A 19,507-nucleotide genomic window follows, 5' to 3' on the forward strand; every position below is an offset into this window, starting at 1 on the left:
CAAAAAACACAGGTTTGGCACCCTCTTTAAGAGCACTCTCAACATCGCTGGTTCCGATTCCATTGTAATAGGAGGCGATTTTAATGCTCCATATACAGCTTGGGGATATTACCCAAAAGGTCGTGATCTTTGGCTCGACACCCAAAACGAAGGCTTAACTCTCATCACAGATCCAAGCACGCCTACCCGTGCCGGCACCAGTTCTAGCAAGGACACTACACCAGATCTCACATTCGTCAAACATGCACCCACAGCAATATGGCGTAACACACTAGAGGCTTTATGTTGCGACCACTACATCAACGATATCCACATCAAAGGGGGCCCTCCCAAACCGACAGGAAAACAACATAAGCTAGTCGACTGGGCCAAGTTCCGCAAGTCATGAGAAAATAATGTCTCACCCATTGATGATATTGAACACTGGACCAAAACTTTAAGACAGGACATTGATCACGCTACACAAACAGTGCCCCCAGAGGCGCACTTTGAGGAGATTGATAGCCAGCTTCTACATATGTGGAAAGCGAGACAATTACCCTAAAATAGGTGGAAAACCCAGAAATTAAACAGGAACCTTCGGAAACGTATAGCGCTCTTCAACAGAGAGATCGAAACATATGCTAAAGAATTAAGCCAGCAGCAGTGGCATGACATTTGCAACTCCATGGACACAAGCAAATAGGTTTTGGAAAAACATGGCACTTTCTCCGTCATCTATTAAACCCTGAGAACAACAATGCAGTCCACCGTCAACATATCAATAAGCTCATCCATGATTACACAGGTACACAGGAGGAACTGTTGCGAGAGACAGCAAACACACATATCTCCCAAGCACCTCAACTACACCCAGATTATACCGGTCAGACAAATGCAACTGTTGACGAGGAATTTTTGGAAGCAGAGATTCGCGCTGTACTACACCTCCTTAATGCCAAATCTGTTTCTGGTTGTGACTCCATTACGAACAAGACACTACGTAACCTAAATGATGAATCTATTAGTCACCTTACAGACTACATTAACGCATGCTCGACCACAGGACGTTTACCCCCACTATGGAAGGTTGCCAAGATTATTCTTATCCCCAAACCGGGGAAGCCACTGAACATTCACAACCTTAGATCCATCTCTCCAACTTTCTGCCTAGGGAAACTCTTGGAGCACACCTTCATAGCTCGACTAACAGATTACCTTGAAGACAATCACGTTCTCCCGTGCACTATGTTAGGTTTTTGAAGGCACCTTTCATGCCAAGACACTATGCTTCAATTGAAGCACCAAATCATAGACAGCACGACTGCTTAACCAAAGCTATACTAGGTTTAGATCTTAAGAAAGCATTCGATAACGTTACACACAATACAATACTCCAACAGGTTAACGCCTTAAATCTTGGAACACGAACTTTTAACTACATTTGCGACTTCCTTACAAACCGACAATCTGTAGTCAAAGTGAGCGCACTCACGTCATCTGAGATACCCATAGGAAGTGCAGGAACTCCACAGGGCTCCGTGATATATTCTTTGTTATTCAACTTAGTTCTCCTCGGTTTGCCCTCAAAACTGTCCATGATTCCCGGGCTTCATCACAGCATATATGCTGACGATATTACCCTCTAAATATATATGATGGCAGCGATGGCTCTATAGAAGAACGGCTTCAAGAAGCGGTAAACGTAGTGGAACAATACCTACGCAGAACAGGGCTTTCGTGTTCGGCGGAGAAGTCCGAACTCCTCTTATATTGCCCCAAACTCCGAGGCAGACCACCCAAACAGTATAGTCCAAAAAGCTCATACAGAGACATTATCCTGTAGACAGCTGATGGACGCGTTATACTGACAGTCGATAAAATATGGGTTTTAGGACTTTTGATTGAAAGCAAAGGCACAAATGCTGAGACAATCTGCAAATTAGAAGCCAAAGTTGTGCAAATGATGCGGCTCATTAAAAGAATAAGTAATAAACATCAGGGCATGAAGGAATGTAGTATTCTCCGGCTTATCCACTCCTTCCTGCTCAGCCACATTACTTATGTCGCTGCCTACCATGAATGGTTTGCGGCGGAAAGAGCTAAACTCAACGCACTCATCAGACGAGTTTACAAACAGGCGCTAGGGCTTCAGCACAATACCAGCATGAAACTCCTTCTTAAACTAGGCCTTCATAACACGGTTGAAGAAATAATCGAAGAGCAACAGATCTCGCAATACGAGCGCTTGAGCAATACGAAAGCAGGTCGCCAAATTCTCGACAGTCTCGGCATTTCTTACCACGCACAGCATGGTATTAAATGCGACATATCACGCGAAATCCGCACTAAACTCATGATACCGCCATTTGCAAAGAACATGCACCCTGATCACAAAAAAGGTAGAAGAATCAGTAGAGCCAAAATTATGCTCCGAACTTATAGAAACAATATGGAGGCGGTCTTCATCAATGAGGCGCCCTATCGAAACTATCGCCGTTTTGTTTCTGCTGTTGTAGACCATACGCACAAATGCATAACCAATGCTTCAATCAATACAAATCACGTGGATACAGCAGAGGAGGTCGCTATCGCGCTCGCCATAGCTCACACTGATGCCCAGTATATTATCAGTGATTCACAAACAGTAGTCTGAAATTTCGCAAACGGTAGGATTTCTCCAGTGGCGCTAAAAGTCCTTACAACAGGCGAAACCCACTCTGACGACCAAATTGCATGCATTCTCTGGTTTCCCACCCACACACCCGTCGACCACATGGAGGTCAGTCTTAACGAGGTGGCGCACGACATGGCTCGAGGTCTCACGTTCCGGGCAACGTCAGTGGTTGACACCACCCGTTCGGACTCTCTTTGGGAGGAGTTGGGGGATAGACTTACCAAATTCAATGACATTATCCAACAATATAGACTTCAACGACGAGAATACTCCCCGCCTCACCCCAAGCTCAACCGGGCCCAATCCGTTCAATGGCGGCAATTACAAACAGGCACCCACACTAATCCCATAACTATGAAACACATTTACCCCGACTTGTATATGACCAGTTAATGCAAGTATTGAAGTAATAGGGCAAGATTAGCGCATATTCTCTGGGAGTGTTTAGCACTAATTGGCAAAACGAGAGATGCGGCCTCCAGTGAAGACCTACGAGAGCGTTGGTGGACCGCGCTGCTCAGTTCAAGACTAGATAATCAACTCTGGGCGACCCAGCAGGTCAAAAAAGCTGCTGAGAGACATGGTTTCTCAACCAGCTCCTAGGTGGGAGTCCAGCCCAGTAACCTGCAGGAAGTGAATAAAGTTGTTCACTCACAAAACTCCACTTTGACAAAAGTCAGCTAGTGGCACACAAAAATCTATTCCACTTTCCAAAGTTTTCTAGCCAAGAGCCACCAGCTTGATAAGGTAGTCTTCAAATGGTGCTTTTGGATGTTTCGCGTCTTCTTCAACTTCTTTCTACAACTATTCGCGACCCACCATCTAAGACGCTCAATACATCTGCTGCCCCTTCTTGCGGCATTACCCCTCCAACGCGTCTTCAGAACCACTTTCCCTAGGTAGCGTCCAACCTCTGGTTACTTCGTTGGTTCCTCGCTACAGCGCTTTCAAAATGGTCTTGTTCCTTCGTCTGCCGTGCCTACCGCCGACAACTTTCACGACACTACTTGCGTAATGATAATTATGACCAATATCCTGTGCTTTTGGAACAGTCTCGTTCTGTTCTATTTCAGCTCAACCTCCAGCGTCCGAAGCTAATCATTCTTTCTGGAACTCTGTGCAATTATCTTCACCTTTTGAGAATGCGTCTGGCTTTCTCCTTCAAAATGCATGCCCATCCGCGAGCAACTATTTGTCTCTATGCTACCCGTAAAAGTCGCGTTCGCTTCCTCCCTGTGCTTTTCATCGGCGTCCCCTTCGCTAACTGTTGCCTTTCTGAAACTGCATGCAACATGCAACTCCTTTCTCTTGCGTTCATTCTGAAACATTGTCACCATTTACACAAATCCTCTGCTTATTATGCATTTTATCAACTGAAGCGCTGACGTCAATGTCGCGCTGCCTAACCTTTCACGATACAACATCTGTGGGTCTTTCCTCCCCCCCTTACGCAACCTTTGGCTTGTATCAATCTTAGTTGGCGTTCTAAAGTTTGCTCTTCTCTAGTGCGAATTGCCTGCAGTTCAGCGAGCTGTGACTCAAATTTGGCATTCTGCTCATTTCTCACGAGCTCTCACTTTTTTCGAACACGCTCTCTTTCTTTGTCAATGAACTTTAAACCCTGTTTCTTACTGAGCTCTTGCTCCCAAACAACCGTTAATATTTTGTCTCAATTCATCACCGCAACAACCAATAATCAGTAACTGGGCCAGGTGAAATCCTGGCAGGCTCACCAAATTGTCATGAATTACGGGCTGCTGCTGTGGGTGATGAATTGAGACATGACTCTCAATAACACACCACATTTAATGAACACCTGCACTACTCACCCATTATATACAAATATACAAAAATTTAGCAAACAAATAGAAATAATGACAATCTAAATTCCTAACTTCTAAATAAACTTCATGCAGCGTAAACTGTCCTAAATATCGCCCAGCGACTTCATGGCCTTAATGCTTCACCTCGGCTTTACTTGTAAAACAGCAGACACGCTTCTAGTCACTGTCGGGATTGGTCATGTCCTCATCGGAAATCTCGATGCTCTTGATGAAAGTCATCAACCTTGCGATTACCGTCGTGGTTGCCTGTTGTCGTCGTTGCCTGATGTCGGTGACGTGGTGACGTCTCGGCGGTTGGGCTTGGCAGCCACAGGTGATACCCGGTGCTCAACACTGACGTGGTCTCCCTGAAACTGTCTTTGCAGGCTTGCTTCAAAGGGGGATTGCGCCAAGAACGTCGGCGCTTGCTGTGCGCGGCAGCCGCATCCCAAGTAGCCTCCTTGTCGAGGTCTCCATCTTCTTCTCGGGAAGCCCACGTCGCATGTTACCAATGGGCTGTCCTGCCTCTCCCGTCGCCAGTGCGTCTGCTGACGATGCGTCTTTTTCTTGCGAAGCGCACATGGAAAATGCCAGCTCGTCGCTGCTCGTGCACCGCTCGCAGCTGGGGTCACGTGTCTCGGGCCTCACTGTACGGTGTGCGCGCTCGTGCTATTTTGAATCTTGTCAGCTCCTAATCATCTTTTTCCTTTCTATGGGCTCTTGCTTGTGACACTGTCTTGTAAGCGATGCCGTGCCTCTGGCAGGAACGGTCAATCCAGCCAATAAATGCCGGAAAGTCAGTGATGCCCAGTCTGTCTGCTATTCCCATCACTTTCTCATGTAAAATGCTGCGGTCAAAGTTAATTCCAGCAATACGAGCTTGCTTGAGCCAGGTGACAAGAGCGTCGTCAATATTCTCGTGCTTGGCGCTATGTGCTTGCTTGGCTTTCGAGCCTAAGAGAGTGGCATTACCTTCTATCTTGGTATGCTTAAAAGCAATGCTGTTGAGCTTTGACGGTGGCAGACCAAGGTCTTTCGCAATGTGGACCCTTTTTTGTGCTGGCTGCTTGTCGATTGCTTTAAGTACGTCCCGCTTTTCCTCAAGGAAAAGTTCTTTCTGCTTACGTGACGCCATCAAGGCTTGACAAATATTGAGTTGACAAATTCAGCACAACAACGATTGAAGACGAGTCCCAAAAGTGCGGCGATGGTTGACTGTCATGCACTTTCGGCATTTGGTAGTAAAACTTCCATTCTAACCACAGTGATGATGGTGATAGCACTTTTCACGAATGGTTATCTAGGGGTGGCCTCTGTAACTCGCCTGCAGCTTCTTGCAGGCTGTGCTGTAGCCAAGCCAGGCCATAGCTCTCAAAAGTCAAATAGAAATGGCGGTGTCAAGGTGGGTTCGGCAGGCAAGGTTGCAAAGCATCATGCAGGAACAGGCCCTCAGTTGGGACATAACAGCAGGGTTCGCAAAACATGGAAATCTATGGGAGCTATGCCGGGACCAACAAAAATAACGTGGTAGCTGAGAAAATACAGCAGTACAGAACGTAACAGAGAAGTTACACTTTATTCTCAGACTGGCTTGGCTGGAGGCTTGATTTCGCCGGAAGCCACTAATTTTGCCAGCCGCTATTTAAAATTATAGTGGCATTAGTGGGCAAAGGGTGGGGTGATGATGTCTGTTGTCAGACCACGTCAACAAGGCAAAGTTATGCTTTGTGCACCTAATTTCAAAGAAAAATTCTGCTAATTTCGTCCATGGTAGCAATAGTATATTTTATCGTGGTTTGTTAAAAGTGAAATTGTCCCCATTCATTTAATACGCACACCAAACTTTGCCTGAATAACGGTCCATTGTATCAAAAAGTCTATTGTTGTACATGGGTTCATTATAATGAGGGTAGACTATATGTAAATATTTTTGTAGTACAGTGTGCATTTTTTAAACTATATACTTCATGGGACTTTTTTGGGCGCTACAGTGTGCCTAGATTAAAAAGTTACCGAGTGAGCCAGCATATCTGTATGACCTGGAATGATCATCATCATCATCATCAGCCAGACTACGCCCACTACAGGACAAAGGCCTCTCCCGTGTTCCATCAGTCAATTCGGTCCGGTGCTTGTTGCTGCCATATCATACCCACAAACTTCCCAATCTCATTTGCCCACCTAACATATTCACCCCCTTTGTCTTGAGTTAGAAGGTACGAGGCACGTGCCGAGCGCTGGAAAGCAGCACATGTGCGCGAGACCCCAACGGTGGGCAGACGTGCCATGTTCAAGTACGAAATTCGTCGGAAAAAGACTCGTGGTACACGATCCGAGGTGTGATGGAAAATTATGGAGGATGAGCTGGGACTGTGCTGTGAACCTCCAAGCTGCGAAGACATGGGAAACCACAGTCACCCAGTTCTGAAATATGTCAGCATGAGAGGCCTGGAAAGTGGTCCTCCCGAGCGTGGCTGACTTGATGCACCCTTGCCCAGCAATTCCTGGCGAGTTTGCAGCTATGCCACTTCGCGCCATAGTGGTAGCAGCCCCACGGCGATAGCAGCCCACACCAGTCAGCAGAGGGTACCTGTCAGCAAGGGAGTTGTGTCGTGGCACCACCTGTGAGTAGCGGGTGCACTGAGTGCGCCCTAGTGTGTACTCTGTCAACAGATGTCGTCTGTAACGACACACACGTGATTGCATGCAGCCAATCACGTGTGTCCGCGTGTCCGTTGTGTGTCGTTGAATAAACGGCCGCTGGCCGGCTCAGTCTTTGTTGGGTTTCCGCGGGCTCCGGTCAACTGACTTCTACTGCGCATGTCGGGGCGCGTGCCGGCGCACGTTGCGTCTCGCGTTCAGTCGTCGGGCCCTTGCCGTCGGACGCAGCTCGCCGACACAACAGAATGGCGACGAGGATGTTCTTCGCCTCGGTTCCTACCACGGCAGAAAGAACCCGTGAGGCCTAGCGCTCTTTGTGTGCAGACTCTGGCAAGCTCTCGCCTAGGCCTTCGCCCTTGCTCCGCTCCACACTTCTCTGTACTACCTCTCCTGTTGGCATGGCTCTCTTCGAGCACCTTCCTGTCTTCCTCCAGCTGCCGGGGCCGCACGCGGTTTCGTGGACTCATTGGAAAAAAATGTTTCAGGCACACCTCGAGGTGGCCGGCAACAGCGACTGAAACTACACGCGTCGTGCGTCGGCGCTCGTCAGCCTGCTGGGACGGGAAGGACAGCGAAGGCATTTCGCGGCAGTCGAACAGAAAGAAGCCCGACACAAGACGAGCAATGCGGCGTCTACTCCGAGCAACGCGGTGCCAACTACACCGGCATCTGACCCAGATTCGGCTCCGGCCGTTACAAAGTATGACAGTCTCGTCAAGCAGCTCGGCCGGCTTTTCGCCGCGTCCACTGATCTGCTAGTTGAACGTCACGAGTTCACTAGTCGTCGTCAACTCCCCGGCGAGAGTTTCCTCGACTACGCGACAGTCCTGAAGGAGAAAGCCGTACGATGCAAGTTTGGGCTCACGTACGGTACGCGGAACGAGTCCGCGATCAGATTATTCACGGCTCGTCCAACTTGCGGGTAAGAGAGAAGCTGCTGGCATACGGCGAAGAGTTGTCCTTGGAGAAAGCGGAAGAAGTCGGTCGGACGCTCGAAGCATTGTCCTTGGCGAACCAAGCGTTTGCTCCCAGTCAACCTGAACATGTGGAAGCCATTGGGCAAGGCGCCCAATATGGCGGCGCGAAGAGAAAGAATGGCCGCGCCAGTCGGGGAGGCCGTGACGTCACGTCACCAGGTCCGGGAGGCCAAGATGGTGACTTTCAGCCGCAGTCATCGTCGGGGTACCGTGCTCCAGTCCCAAATGAGAAGTCTCAAGGCGACTTCCAATCTCAATTGTGCGACCGCTGCGGAAGCAGACGGCACCACTCAAGTTTTCGAAATCGTCCAGCCCGAAGTCGACGTTGCAATACGTGCAACGCTTGGGGACATTTCGCGTCGATGTGCCGCAAGACTGCCCCTGTACAGCGCGTCTCTTCGAGGGGAGCTGTCGATGTCGTACCGGAGCAGCAGGCCTCCACTCAGTTCAACTAAACATCAAGCTCATCAGTGTTATCCTCGGATCGTCCTTTGTTGTCCGTGCTCACAGTTAACACCTCATCCAGAAAAGACTTAGTCATCCATGCTGTGGTCGATGGTGTTACCCTGTGACTACTGGTGGATACAGGAGCGTCTGTATGCTTGATGACGGCAGAAGACTTTCAGCGTCATTTCAGCAAACAGCACAGCCTGTCCAAAGCTGTAGTCGACTTAAGAAACTTCTCCAAGCAGCGCATTGGGATCCTTGGCTCCTTTCAAGCTCCAGTCAAAGTGTTGCAGTGGTCTTGCTCCGTGGTCTTCTACGTCACCGATAAGGGCACATCGCTTTTGGGCCTTGACGCCATTCAGCGACTGGGCATCCAGAGTGACGGCGCGTCGTTGACGACGTGCCGACTCGCATCATGTGAAGTGCAGTGTCCCTCCAACGTGCCTTCGAGCTTCGAGCAGCTCTTCAGCGACGAGTTGGTTCTCGTCAAGGGTTTCATTCATCGCATTCAACGGCGGCCAGGTATGACTCCGATTGCATCCAAGCTGAGACGTCTCCCTCTGGCTCTTCGCGATCAGGTGGCGACCGAGTTGCGACGACTCGAGGACTCGGATGTCATCGAACGCGTCGACGCTTCCGAGTGGGTCTCGCCGCTCGTCGTCGTCCGCAAGAAAAATGGAAGCATCCGGCTGTGTGTAGATCTCAGGGAACCGAATAAGGCAATTATCATCGATGGGTATCCTTTGCCACACATTGAAGAGTTGTTGCAGATGTTTGATGGAGCCAATTGTTTTTCTAAGCTAGACTTAGCGTCAGCTTATCACCAGCTGTTGTTAGAGGAGAGCAGTAGGGACTTAACGACGTTCATCACGCATGATGGCTTGTTCAGGTTTAAGCGTGTCTGTTTCAGTCTGGCATCCGCACCTGCAGTTTTTCAAAAAATGATGTCCCAGATTTTAAAAGATTGCAAGAATGTAAATTGCTATCTGGATGATGTCCTTGTGTGGGGTGAGACACAGTCTGAGCATGACGCGAGCCTAGTTGATGTCTTGACTTGCATAGCCAACAGTGGCATGAAGTTGAATGATAAGTCTTTTTTCCGTGAAAGAGCTTAGCTTCTAGGGACATCGGATTTCAGCTGATGGCATATCGCCGTTAGAAAATAAAGTTAAGGCTATAGTAAACGCCCCAGCACCTACAGACATTAAGTCTTTACAGTCATTTTTAGGTCTGGCAGGATACTATGCCAAGTTCATTGATCACTATTCAGACCTAGTTGAACCGCTTCGTCTCATGCTCAGGCAGGGCCAAAAGTTTTGCTGGTCGGAGGATGCCCAACGTAGTTTTAATCAGTTGAAAACGTGCCTGACTTGTTCGCCTGTCATTGAGGTGTTTAATTCTGAGCTACCTTTGGTGGTTACAACCGATGAATCTGACGTGGGCATCGGGGCTGTGTTACAGCAGCGGTATGGTCCTAAGCTTGAAACAGTAGTCTTTGCGTCGAGAACCTTGTCAGATACTGAAAGAAAGTACTCTGTGGGTGAACGGGAAGCGCTTGCCTGTCTATTCGCGTGTGAAAGGTGGCATATTTACCTCTGGGGTAGACGTTTCACACTTAGAACAGACCATCAGGCTGTAGTTGCTTTGTTAGCCGCAGGTGATGCAGGCCGACGGCCTTTAAAAATTTCGCGGTGGTCAGCTAGACTTTTGTATTACAACTTCGACATAGAATATTGCAAAGGCTCAGAAAATGTGGTCGCTGATGCCCTATCTAGGCTGCCAATTCAGACCTGTCCAGAACTTAGCAAGGATGAAGAAATAGTGTCTTTAGTAACATCTGTAGTTGACAAAGAAACCGTCCAACTTGCAACGAATGTAAATGTGACGTTGCAAAAAGTCTGTGAATGTGTATCCAAGGGCTGGCCTTTTAAGAAGCATATAAACAGTGAGTTAATGGCTTACTTTCATGTCAGGGATGAACTCTCTTGTGTTGACGGATTACTCATGCGTGGTGACCGTTTAGTCATTCCTAGTGTTCTGGTACCTACTTTCCTCCAATTAGCACATGAAAATTATCAAGGGATAGTACGTACTAAGCAACTTCTGCGCGAAAGGTATTGGTGGCCCCAAATGGATCGTTCTGTAAAGAACATGTCAAGCATTGTCACATCTGTCAGCTGACAGACAAGCCAGCCAAGCCGCGTGTAGCACCGATGCAGCCCGTTGAATGGCCTGAAGGGCCTTGGCAAAAGTTGGGTATGGACATTGTCGGCCCGTTAAATGTATCTTTTCCCAGGTATCTTGTTACCTTAGTCGACTACTATTCAAAATGGCCTGAGGTTCTTGGCACGAATTCTATCTCCACAGAGGATATCATTAAGCTGTTGGAATCGTCGTTTAGCTGGGAAGGGCTACCAGAGTTCTTAGTAACTGACAAAGGTCCACAATTTGTCTCTGTACAATTTCAGGAATATCTAAAGGAACAGGGCATCCGTCATATATTTTCGTCCAATTATTACCCTCAGGCCAACAGTCAAATAAAACGCCTTAACAGGGTTCTTAAGGAACATTTGCAGGTAGCCAGACTTGAAGGTAAAGATGCCTCGAGGAGCATCACACAATTTTTGAGTTCATATAGGGTCACACCACATGCGGTGACTGGCCTGTCTCCAGCTTTCTTGCTGCACGGTCGACAACCTCGTTCGAAAGTAGACATTGGCAACTTTAGGATTCGTCCTAAAGTATCGGAGTCACCCAATGGGTTGCCTCATGTCCGTAATCAGGTTGCAGCGAAACAGAATAAAAGCAAAGGGTATTTTGACAAAAGGAAAGGTGTGCAGCCAACCCGCATAAAAGTCGGCGATTTGGTTAAAGTAAGACTCCATAGAAAAGGCTTTTTCAAGTATAGTAGGCCTCTTACAGTAAAGGCTCAGGTTGCGCCGTCCACTTTTCTCCTCAGTGACGGAAAAGTGTGGAATGCATCCAAGTTAACAGTAATTCTTAGGGATTCTTTCCAGAATGCCGCCCTTTCTACTACACCCAAAGAACTTATTTACTCTTATTCCAGTTTAGATCTTTGTGGCAGTCAGTGCCCTGGTGCACCTACGTTGCAGGGCTCCACCCCCAGTTTTCAGCCAGACTCCGATTCGTCAGAGATCTCTTATAGTGAAGGATCTGAATCAGTTGTTCCCCAAGGAACGTTGGGAAGTCAGCAGGACCCGATGCGGGTACCTTTTTCAAGAAATCCACTAAATCTCAACCCTGGGGAGGGGGAAAGTGAAGGGGCTACAAGGTTTTCAAAGACGACCGAACCTGGTCGCACTTCAACAAGTTTTACTGAGACTTCTATGCGTCCGTGCCGTCAGACAAAACTACCTGACTGGCTCAAAGATTTTGTCACTTAAGGTCAAAAGAGTTCTTCCTATAATGGCGTGGCTAGAGGGCCCAGCCACGACATCGCGGGGGACTTTCAGTTCTGTGTTTTTTTTTTTGCAGTGTATTTCGTTTCACAAGATGTGTGACGTATCTGTTGTATTAGGCCACTTGTGCCTGTGTGCGAACTGTTGTTCTCCCCGCCGCTCGTGTGGCGTGAACATTCCTTAGTGGAGATCCTGGGACTTTCTCTAGTGTTACCCTGTGATAATCCTCATTTTGTCGACGGGGGGATGATGTTGTGTCGTGGCACCACCTGTGAGTGGCGTGCGCACTGAGTGCGCCCTAGTGTGTACACTGTCAACAGATGTCGTCTGTAACGGCACACACGTGATTGCATGCAGCCGATCACGTGTGTCCGCGTGTCCGTTGTGTGTCGTTGAATAAACGGCCGCTGGCCAGCTCAGTCTTTGTTGGGTTCCCGCGGGCTCCGGTCAACTCACTTCTACTGCGCGTGTCGGGGGCGCGCACTGGTGGATACAGGAGCGTCTGGGGAGGGGAAAAGTATTGGGGGCGCGTGCCGGCGCACTTTGCGTCTCGCGTTCAGTCGTCGGGCCCTCGCCGTCGGACGCCACTCCCCGACACAACAAAATGGGGCCCTCGCCGTCGGACGCCACTCGCCGACACAACAGGAGTCCACGACAAGCTAAGCCTAGCCCAGTGCAGCTGAAGATGACACATAATACCGGGACACAGGCAATGAAGACAAACGGCACATTAAGCAGAAACTACCGACAATGACCGTAGGAGCTTGAGCAGGGCATCAAAGACAGACTTTATGAACCGTTGACACCGCAAGGGCAAGGAGTCGACGAGACAACGAAAATAAGCCCATGTGAACTATAAAAATGTTCACTTGTTGAGACGAATATTGGATTTGGAGTAGTGGCTAAGGCTTCGAACAGATTTAGACTGGTTTGCAGTCGGTTTTGTTTGTGCTGTATTGGGGTAACTTTGTGTGTCTGCTGGTGTTTGTTTTCTTTTTTTATTTTTTGCATTTTATCTTTTGGGTAATAAAGTGTGTTTGTTTACCATGCCCGTCTCCCGTCTCTCTCAATTCCATCTGCTGCAAGCACTTGATCCCGAGATATACTCATGACACTTTCATGCGCTTACCTTTTCTTGGAATCCAGTCTGTGATCCTCGGGTATCTTGCCTCAGCTTTACGAGCTCTGCCCGAGACCAGTGCTTCTTCTTATTCTTGATTCCGACTATGATGTCCTCAACACCCGTTTGTTCTCTGACCCACTCTGCTCTCTTCTTGTCCCTTAGGATTACACCTATTAATTTATTTTCCATCGCTCACTGTGTCGTCCTCAATTTAAGCTGAACCCTCTTTGTAAGTCTCCAGGTTCCTGCTCCATAGCAAAGTGCCGGCAAGATGCAGCTGTTATATACCTTCCTCTTGAGGGATAGTGGCAATCTACCAGTCATGATTTGAGAATGATCGCGAAATGTGCTCCGCCCCATTTTTATTCTTCCAGTTACTTCAATCTCGTGGTTCGGCTCTCTGGTTGCTACCTGTCCTAAGTAGACTCACTCTTTTCTAGTGCACTGATACTTATCTGGAAGTGTTGTTCCCTTCTGAGGTTGTGCGCAGTGGCTGGTATTTTATTTTCTACCCCTAAAAGCTTCTGTAAAGGTCTTAAAAACTATGTTTCACTAATGCATACAGATGAAGCTGAGAACGTGAATTGGGGACATTGACAGCATGCGATTACCCCGTCCCAGTGCTGTGATCCCAACAGTTCCCCAACACAGTTGATTGTGTTGCATGTCATATAAAAACAGTCTGCTGCCGCTCTGTGTTGCACATTGACGCGTTCTTTATCACGATGCTTTCCCTAATAAAGCCGGAAATGTAAGGGGAGTAGCAATGAAAATGCTGCCGTGCGCAGTTCAGTGTCACACACATTTCAGTGTCTCCATGGTCGTGATTGTAGAAATATGTAACGACTATTGTAGACGCCCCATTTACTCTGTCAATCTGTTTGCAGAAAGGTGCAGAAACTGCAACATTCACATTTTCATCCAGCACTTCTATCTCAATTGTCATTTGAGTCTTGGTTTCAGAGCTGAAGCTTGTTATCGCAAATATAATTACAAGTTGTGATATCACAAATTACATGGAGTATAATTAGTTCCAGGCATATCTTTAAATAAAGTAGTGTAAGCTATGTTTATTCATCACCGTAATTCATCCTTTTATGCACCTACGTGGACCAAGATGATGAACTCGCATGCATCTAGTCAGTTATAAGCACTGGTGCTTAATCATTTGTGCCAATGAAACCATATTTGTGTTAAATACAAGGTCAAATGCAAAAGCATATTAGGTGACGTGGAATCAGCCTTGGTCTTTCTGTAAAAAATTTTTCTGCACTTTTTTTCAACTGCTGTGTTCATAATAACCCACTAGTAAACGCACATCAGTGCCAGTTATTTAAGAAACATGTCTTTGTCACACCAAGAAAAATGCTCATGGAAAAGGAACACTTCATGCATCGTGAGATGTCAAAACATTTTTTTATTTATTAGTTTGCCAAGCTCAAACCTTGAATAGAATTCGCTATTGTGGCTTGGTGCTCAGCAACTATCTTCTGGCGTGCTTTCCAGTCATGTTGCTGGAAAAAGTGGCCAGGAAAGGTCACTAGAACTTCAAGAGAATCTATGCTACCTTGTCGCCTCCGCTTGAATAAAGGGTACTTGGTGATAGATAGAAGAATGGCGCGCATGAAATTGTGATGTAACTATCTGATCAGTAAATCTGCCACTCATGAGGCAGCAAGTTCAAGCAGGCTGACGAAGTCGATGAAAGTGATGCTGGGGTACGACAGTCCATCCCTATAGATACCTGTAAATAAGGCAGTTGCTGAGTGTGGCTTAAGGATTCAAGCTTCAAAATTCACCCTTCACACATGATGTTATCTTGAACAGCTCCCATCAGAGAATTAGCAATCAGAGCAAATGTGATGGCTGTTCGCTCGATATACAGAGCAATAGGGTGTAGTAAGCTATGGCTAAATAGTTTACTGTTAAGACCAGAGCTGTCACATTTCAAAGCAATGAAAAGAAAACCAAAAAGCAACAACCAACAGACATGGCACTTAGTAACGGCATAAAGACTATACCCTTGATGCTTGCGCGATGAAGGTAAGTTGTAGCACAACGCTTTGCATTGGCGACTGAGACAACAAAAAAATTAACAAAAATAAAGTGAGCTTCAGAAGTTCCACGGTACAGTCCCTAAATTTATAGAGGACGTCATGCGACAGCATCAGCTTAGTTGGTGATGCGTCGCACACGAGGAACAGTCGGCTTTATGTGGCAGCAAATGCTACGCTTAGACGGAGATTTGGCAATGCATGTGCGTATCATTTATACACACACACACATTGGAGAAAGTCGCTCTTCTCTGCAGCCTTTTTGTTCTGCATCATCGTTTGGGAAAGCTCCATGCAACAATGCTGTAGTCTGTTTCATGCTGTGCTGGCAGCAGTGGCCCTCATCAATCGGTGGTTGGCACATAGTTAAACGCTGTTCACAGCAGGTTCACACCAAAAACCTGATAAATGTTCCAGTAGGTAATGCAGCTTTCTTTGATGTGACTGTGGGAATTCGATCATTTGGGAGAAATTTTTTTTTGGGGGGGGGGGAGGCAGGGGGGAGACTGCTTGATTTTTCGGACGATTTCATGGTCTGGAGGGGTGAATACTTTGAATAGTCAAATTCCAGTGTGAATTGAATCGAATAGCAAACACTATTTGAAGAATATTTGAAAGTTTGAATGTTTGCACATTGTTAGTGCCATGGAAAATCTTTTTGGTTCAGTTCAACTTAACTGGAGTCAACAAAATTGCAGTGTCAGTACATGTGTTGTTGTTTTTAAAGGGTCAACTTCAAAAAATTGTATTGACAATTTTAATGAAAAAGTATGTTGGTTACTTTTACATAACAATGCAGGAGAATGAAGGGAAATATAACAGTAGATCAATAAAAAGCTGTGTCATACAAAGTTTAGGTTGAATTGTAGTGGTTCAGAGACGGCTAATATGAAGCAGGGAGAAAGTACAGCGAAGCGCCTGGCACCCTGGGTACCAGCTTGTGGCACAGCCGGGGTTACAGTCACATGAGATAGATCGTGCTTCTTCTAAAAATTTATTCAGTGCAAGAAGTAATTTCTTTACCACAGTGTTGATAAAGATGTTGCTAAAGCAAGAAATGCCATTCGATTTAGATGGACAATCAGCTGCCTGATGCGGTCTTCCCCATTGTTCTGCATCGGTCCTTGGCCCCTATGACCAGGCAGCCTATGCTGGAAGCGGCCTTGCTGCTGCATCACACCCACTGGCTGAACTCGGTCAAGTATGTCGCTGAATGCATTGCCTGGTGCCACAACAGTTGATCACCACCTTCTCTTCCTCCGCAGGTATCTCAAAGTCTTGCTGCAGGAACTGCACCTCAGTGTGGACAAGGGCTTCCTCCTTTCTGTCTATGATGCTTTCAGTGCAGTGCTGCCCAGCCTAGATGAGGTACTACTCGGGTGGCTTCACTCAAGTGCAGAGCTTTTAATGCCATCCTCTGTGCAGAAAATGAAGCTCAAGTCCGATATGAAGATGAATTATGCTCCTCTGCATTGTTTCAAGCCAGATATCGTAAGTGAATGGTTCATAATATGTCTGTACAGTTAAACCCTTTTATAAGAGGAATGCTCCGGGCAGCAATTCTTGTCTTTTATATGAGATGTCTCTTATAAGCAGGGGACCTCATATGCATTTTCATATTCCCCATATTTTACTGTTGGCACTCTGGTGTTGTCTCTTATAGCAGTGTCTCTTATGAAGAGGTTCGACTGCAATTGGTTTTTCTTTCTAATAAGCTGGGCTAGTGCAAGTGCACCATGGGTACCAAAGTGCAACATTTTTAATTGATGCACCGAGTTGTGCAAAAACTGTAAAAACACCTCAAGTAGTGCTAGAACTGCTCCAAACATTATGTGGCTTCCAGGGTTAGTACTCTGGTTAGATTCAAAGAGAAGCAACTTACTGAGAGTTCCCACTATTGTCAAGTGTCGTGCAATTACAACCTGAATTTTTGTGATAATGTTTGTTTGCCATTGTGCTCTTTCAGAATCTTGTGAGCAGTCTATTTCAAGATCTATCTCATGAAAAGGCATTGCATGTGCACATTCATAACCAGACTTTGGGGGCCTGGTTATGCCAAATTGACCGACTACTTAATTTTCTTGAATTGCTTTTCCTGTCCCTTCTGGTTAACTGGTACAGATTTTTTGTGTTATTTATTTGCAATACTGAGGGAATGTCTAAACTAGGCTTGTTTTACTTTATTAGACAGAATAATAATGACATAGTACAGGGCATATTAGAGGGGATGTTAGTAGAAGTAATTGTAATGTGAACACGCAGAAGTAAAAGTGGATGAACACACAACTTGTTATGGCAGGGATTGAACCTGCGACCTCTGAATAACGTGTCTGAAGCTCTACCACTGAGCTATCGTGGCAATCATTCTCTTGTCCACTTCATAGGGTACATATGTGCATTAAACAAAGGGGTTTCAGCGAATGCCACCTGTTGCCATTACGGGGAGAGCAGAACACTCTTTTTTTTTTTGGTTGCTTGACGTAACGTGACATGATGTTATTGCAAAATGGCAGCTGCCATACACCCTATAAAGTTCATGGGGGGAATGACCGCCACCGTGCCTCAGTGGTAGAGCATCAAACGTGTTATTCGGAGGTTGCAGGATTGGTCCCTGCCTGTGACAAATAGTCTTTTTGTCCACTAGCCATAGCAGCGCTCATGTCATACCATAGAAGCGCTCATGTCATATTGTTACAAAGGTTGTGATGTTAATGAAGACAGCAGCTGGTATGTCTAAGATGAATTGTTTATTTAGCCGAACTTGAGGCCGGTACACAGAAAGCCAAATTACAGCAATACACTCTGGCACTGATAGCACAAGTGCGGTCCTTGAAAAAGGTTGTTTTGGTTATATAGTGGATATTAGCGACTTACATAATAAGTGGTCTATACTGCATTGTAATGAAATACCAACTAGCCTGCATAGAAACCCTTGTTCACTGCTGTGTGAATCGGTGAGCTTATTTGGGGTTGTAAAAGATACATTCAAGCATATTTACTCGCCTTTTGATACATTCTTTCTTTCTTTTTTTTTTTTTTGCACCTATGGCCTGCTTAGTAGTGCCTGACCAAAAAAAGTACAAGAAATAAAAGAAAGCATGAATTAAAGTAGGGCAATTAAAGAAAGTGAACGATGAAATATATTTTTTATTATCTGGATAGACACAAGTTATCAGTAGTTCCTGGAAATTTGTTCGATTGACACAACCGTGATATGTGATGTAGACTGTGGGGAGTAGCAGTGTGTGTATGTATAATAGTGTATCGATAAAGAAAAAAAAGAGAGAAATTAGGCTTGCTAAAACGATGTTTCAGTGAGTTTTGAGTGTTAGGGCCTTTGATCTGGCGTTTCCTGTCTACTTGCAAAAATGCTCGCCACTGTTTCACAAACTAATTGACTACTTCTCTGTGGTTGAAATGTTGAGCGTCCATCTCGAGCGGGTTGAGTTTTGAGTACATAAAAAGCATGCACGAAAAGTTTATAACTATTAATAAATAGATTTACACAGCCTTACGGTTGCATCGTAGTTTGTTAGCATTTTCCAGTAGTTATCAAAACTCTTGTAAACAAATATATATAGTAAATAGAGGTCATCGGTTGATTGTGAGATCTATGTACTAATAATTACAGCTAAGGCTAGCCTAATGACCTATAATAGTAAATGAAAAAGTAAGGCCAAAATTATTTCTAGTTCTGGAGAACGATGAAGGACAAAATCACTTGAAACTTTGTACAAAAGAATATACCTATTGCACCTCGGCCATCTCCAAACAAAAGAACGTCTGTGTACTTAATGTCATCTTTTTAAATTATCCTACAATCCCTATTACAAGTACAGTAGCGAAATGCCCACAACAACACGATCTTTTTTTCTGAATTGGTCAAGGAGCCACCACTCGTCCTAAAGACAAGAGGCTTACCGGCACCTTTTGTTGGTGCTGGCTAGTGGTGATGTGGTGATGATTATTTATGCCTTTGCACTTTGTAATTGGTGGGCTTTAAGCAGCCACCTGTGCTATTCGCATGCTTGCACTTTTGTCACATAGTATTACATGTATTAGAGACCCTGGAAGGGTTTTGATGATTTCGTATAAACACAGTGAGCCAGTAAAGCAAGTCTTAAAGATTATTTGAAGACTGAATTAAGCTCTGTGCTTCAACAGTGTAATATATTAGAAGACTTTAAACTGGTTAATTGCAGATTGCAGAAACTCAGCCAAAGGAGTTTTCAACTTCTCGTGCCTCATAGACGTAGGAATGTTCCAGTACACATTAGCACCCCCGACCAATCTTGTTGAATATCTCAGCCTACATCACGAAACCTCCCATGGACAGCAAAGCTCGTC

The 19,507-nt window shown here is 46.0% G+C and overlaps 1 protein-coding gene across 6 annotated transcripts in view; it reads left to right on the top strand.

Moving 5' to 3' along the window:
• The window catches only part of LOC119174040 (intermembrane lipid transfer protein VPS13A), a 1,344,268-nt gene that overhangs the window by 1,157,949 nt on the left and 166,812 nt on the right, over window positions 1–19,507 (top strand). For all 6 annotated transcript variants that reach the window (XM_075894208.1, XM_075894209.1, XM_075894213.1 and 3 more), the window contains 3 exons: window positions 16,234–16,361; window positions 16,426–16,528; window positions 16,586–16,651. In XM_075894208.1, coding sequence (XP_075750323.1) covers window positions 16,234–16,361; window positions 16,426–16,528; window positions 16,586–16,651 — 297 coding nt within the window. The remainder of the gene's footprint in view (window positions 1–16,233; window positions 16,362–16,425; window positions 16,529–16,585; window positions 16,652–19,507) is intronic.

The sequence above is a fragment of the Rhipicephalus microplus genome, chromosome 5 (genome assembly GCF_043290135.1).
Source record: "Rhipicephalus microplus isolate Deutch F79 chromosome 5, USDA_Rmic, whole genome shotgun sequence".
NCBI lineage: Eukaryota > Metazoa > Arthropoda > Arachnida > Ixodida > Ixodidae > Rhipicephalus > Rhipicephalus microplus.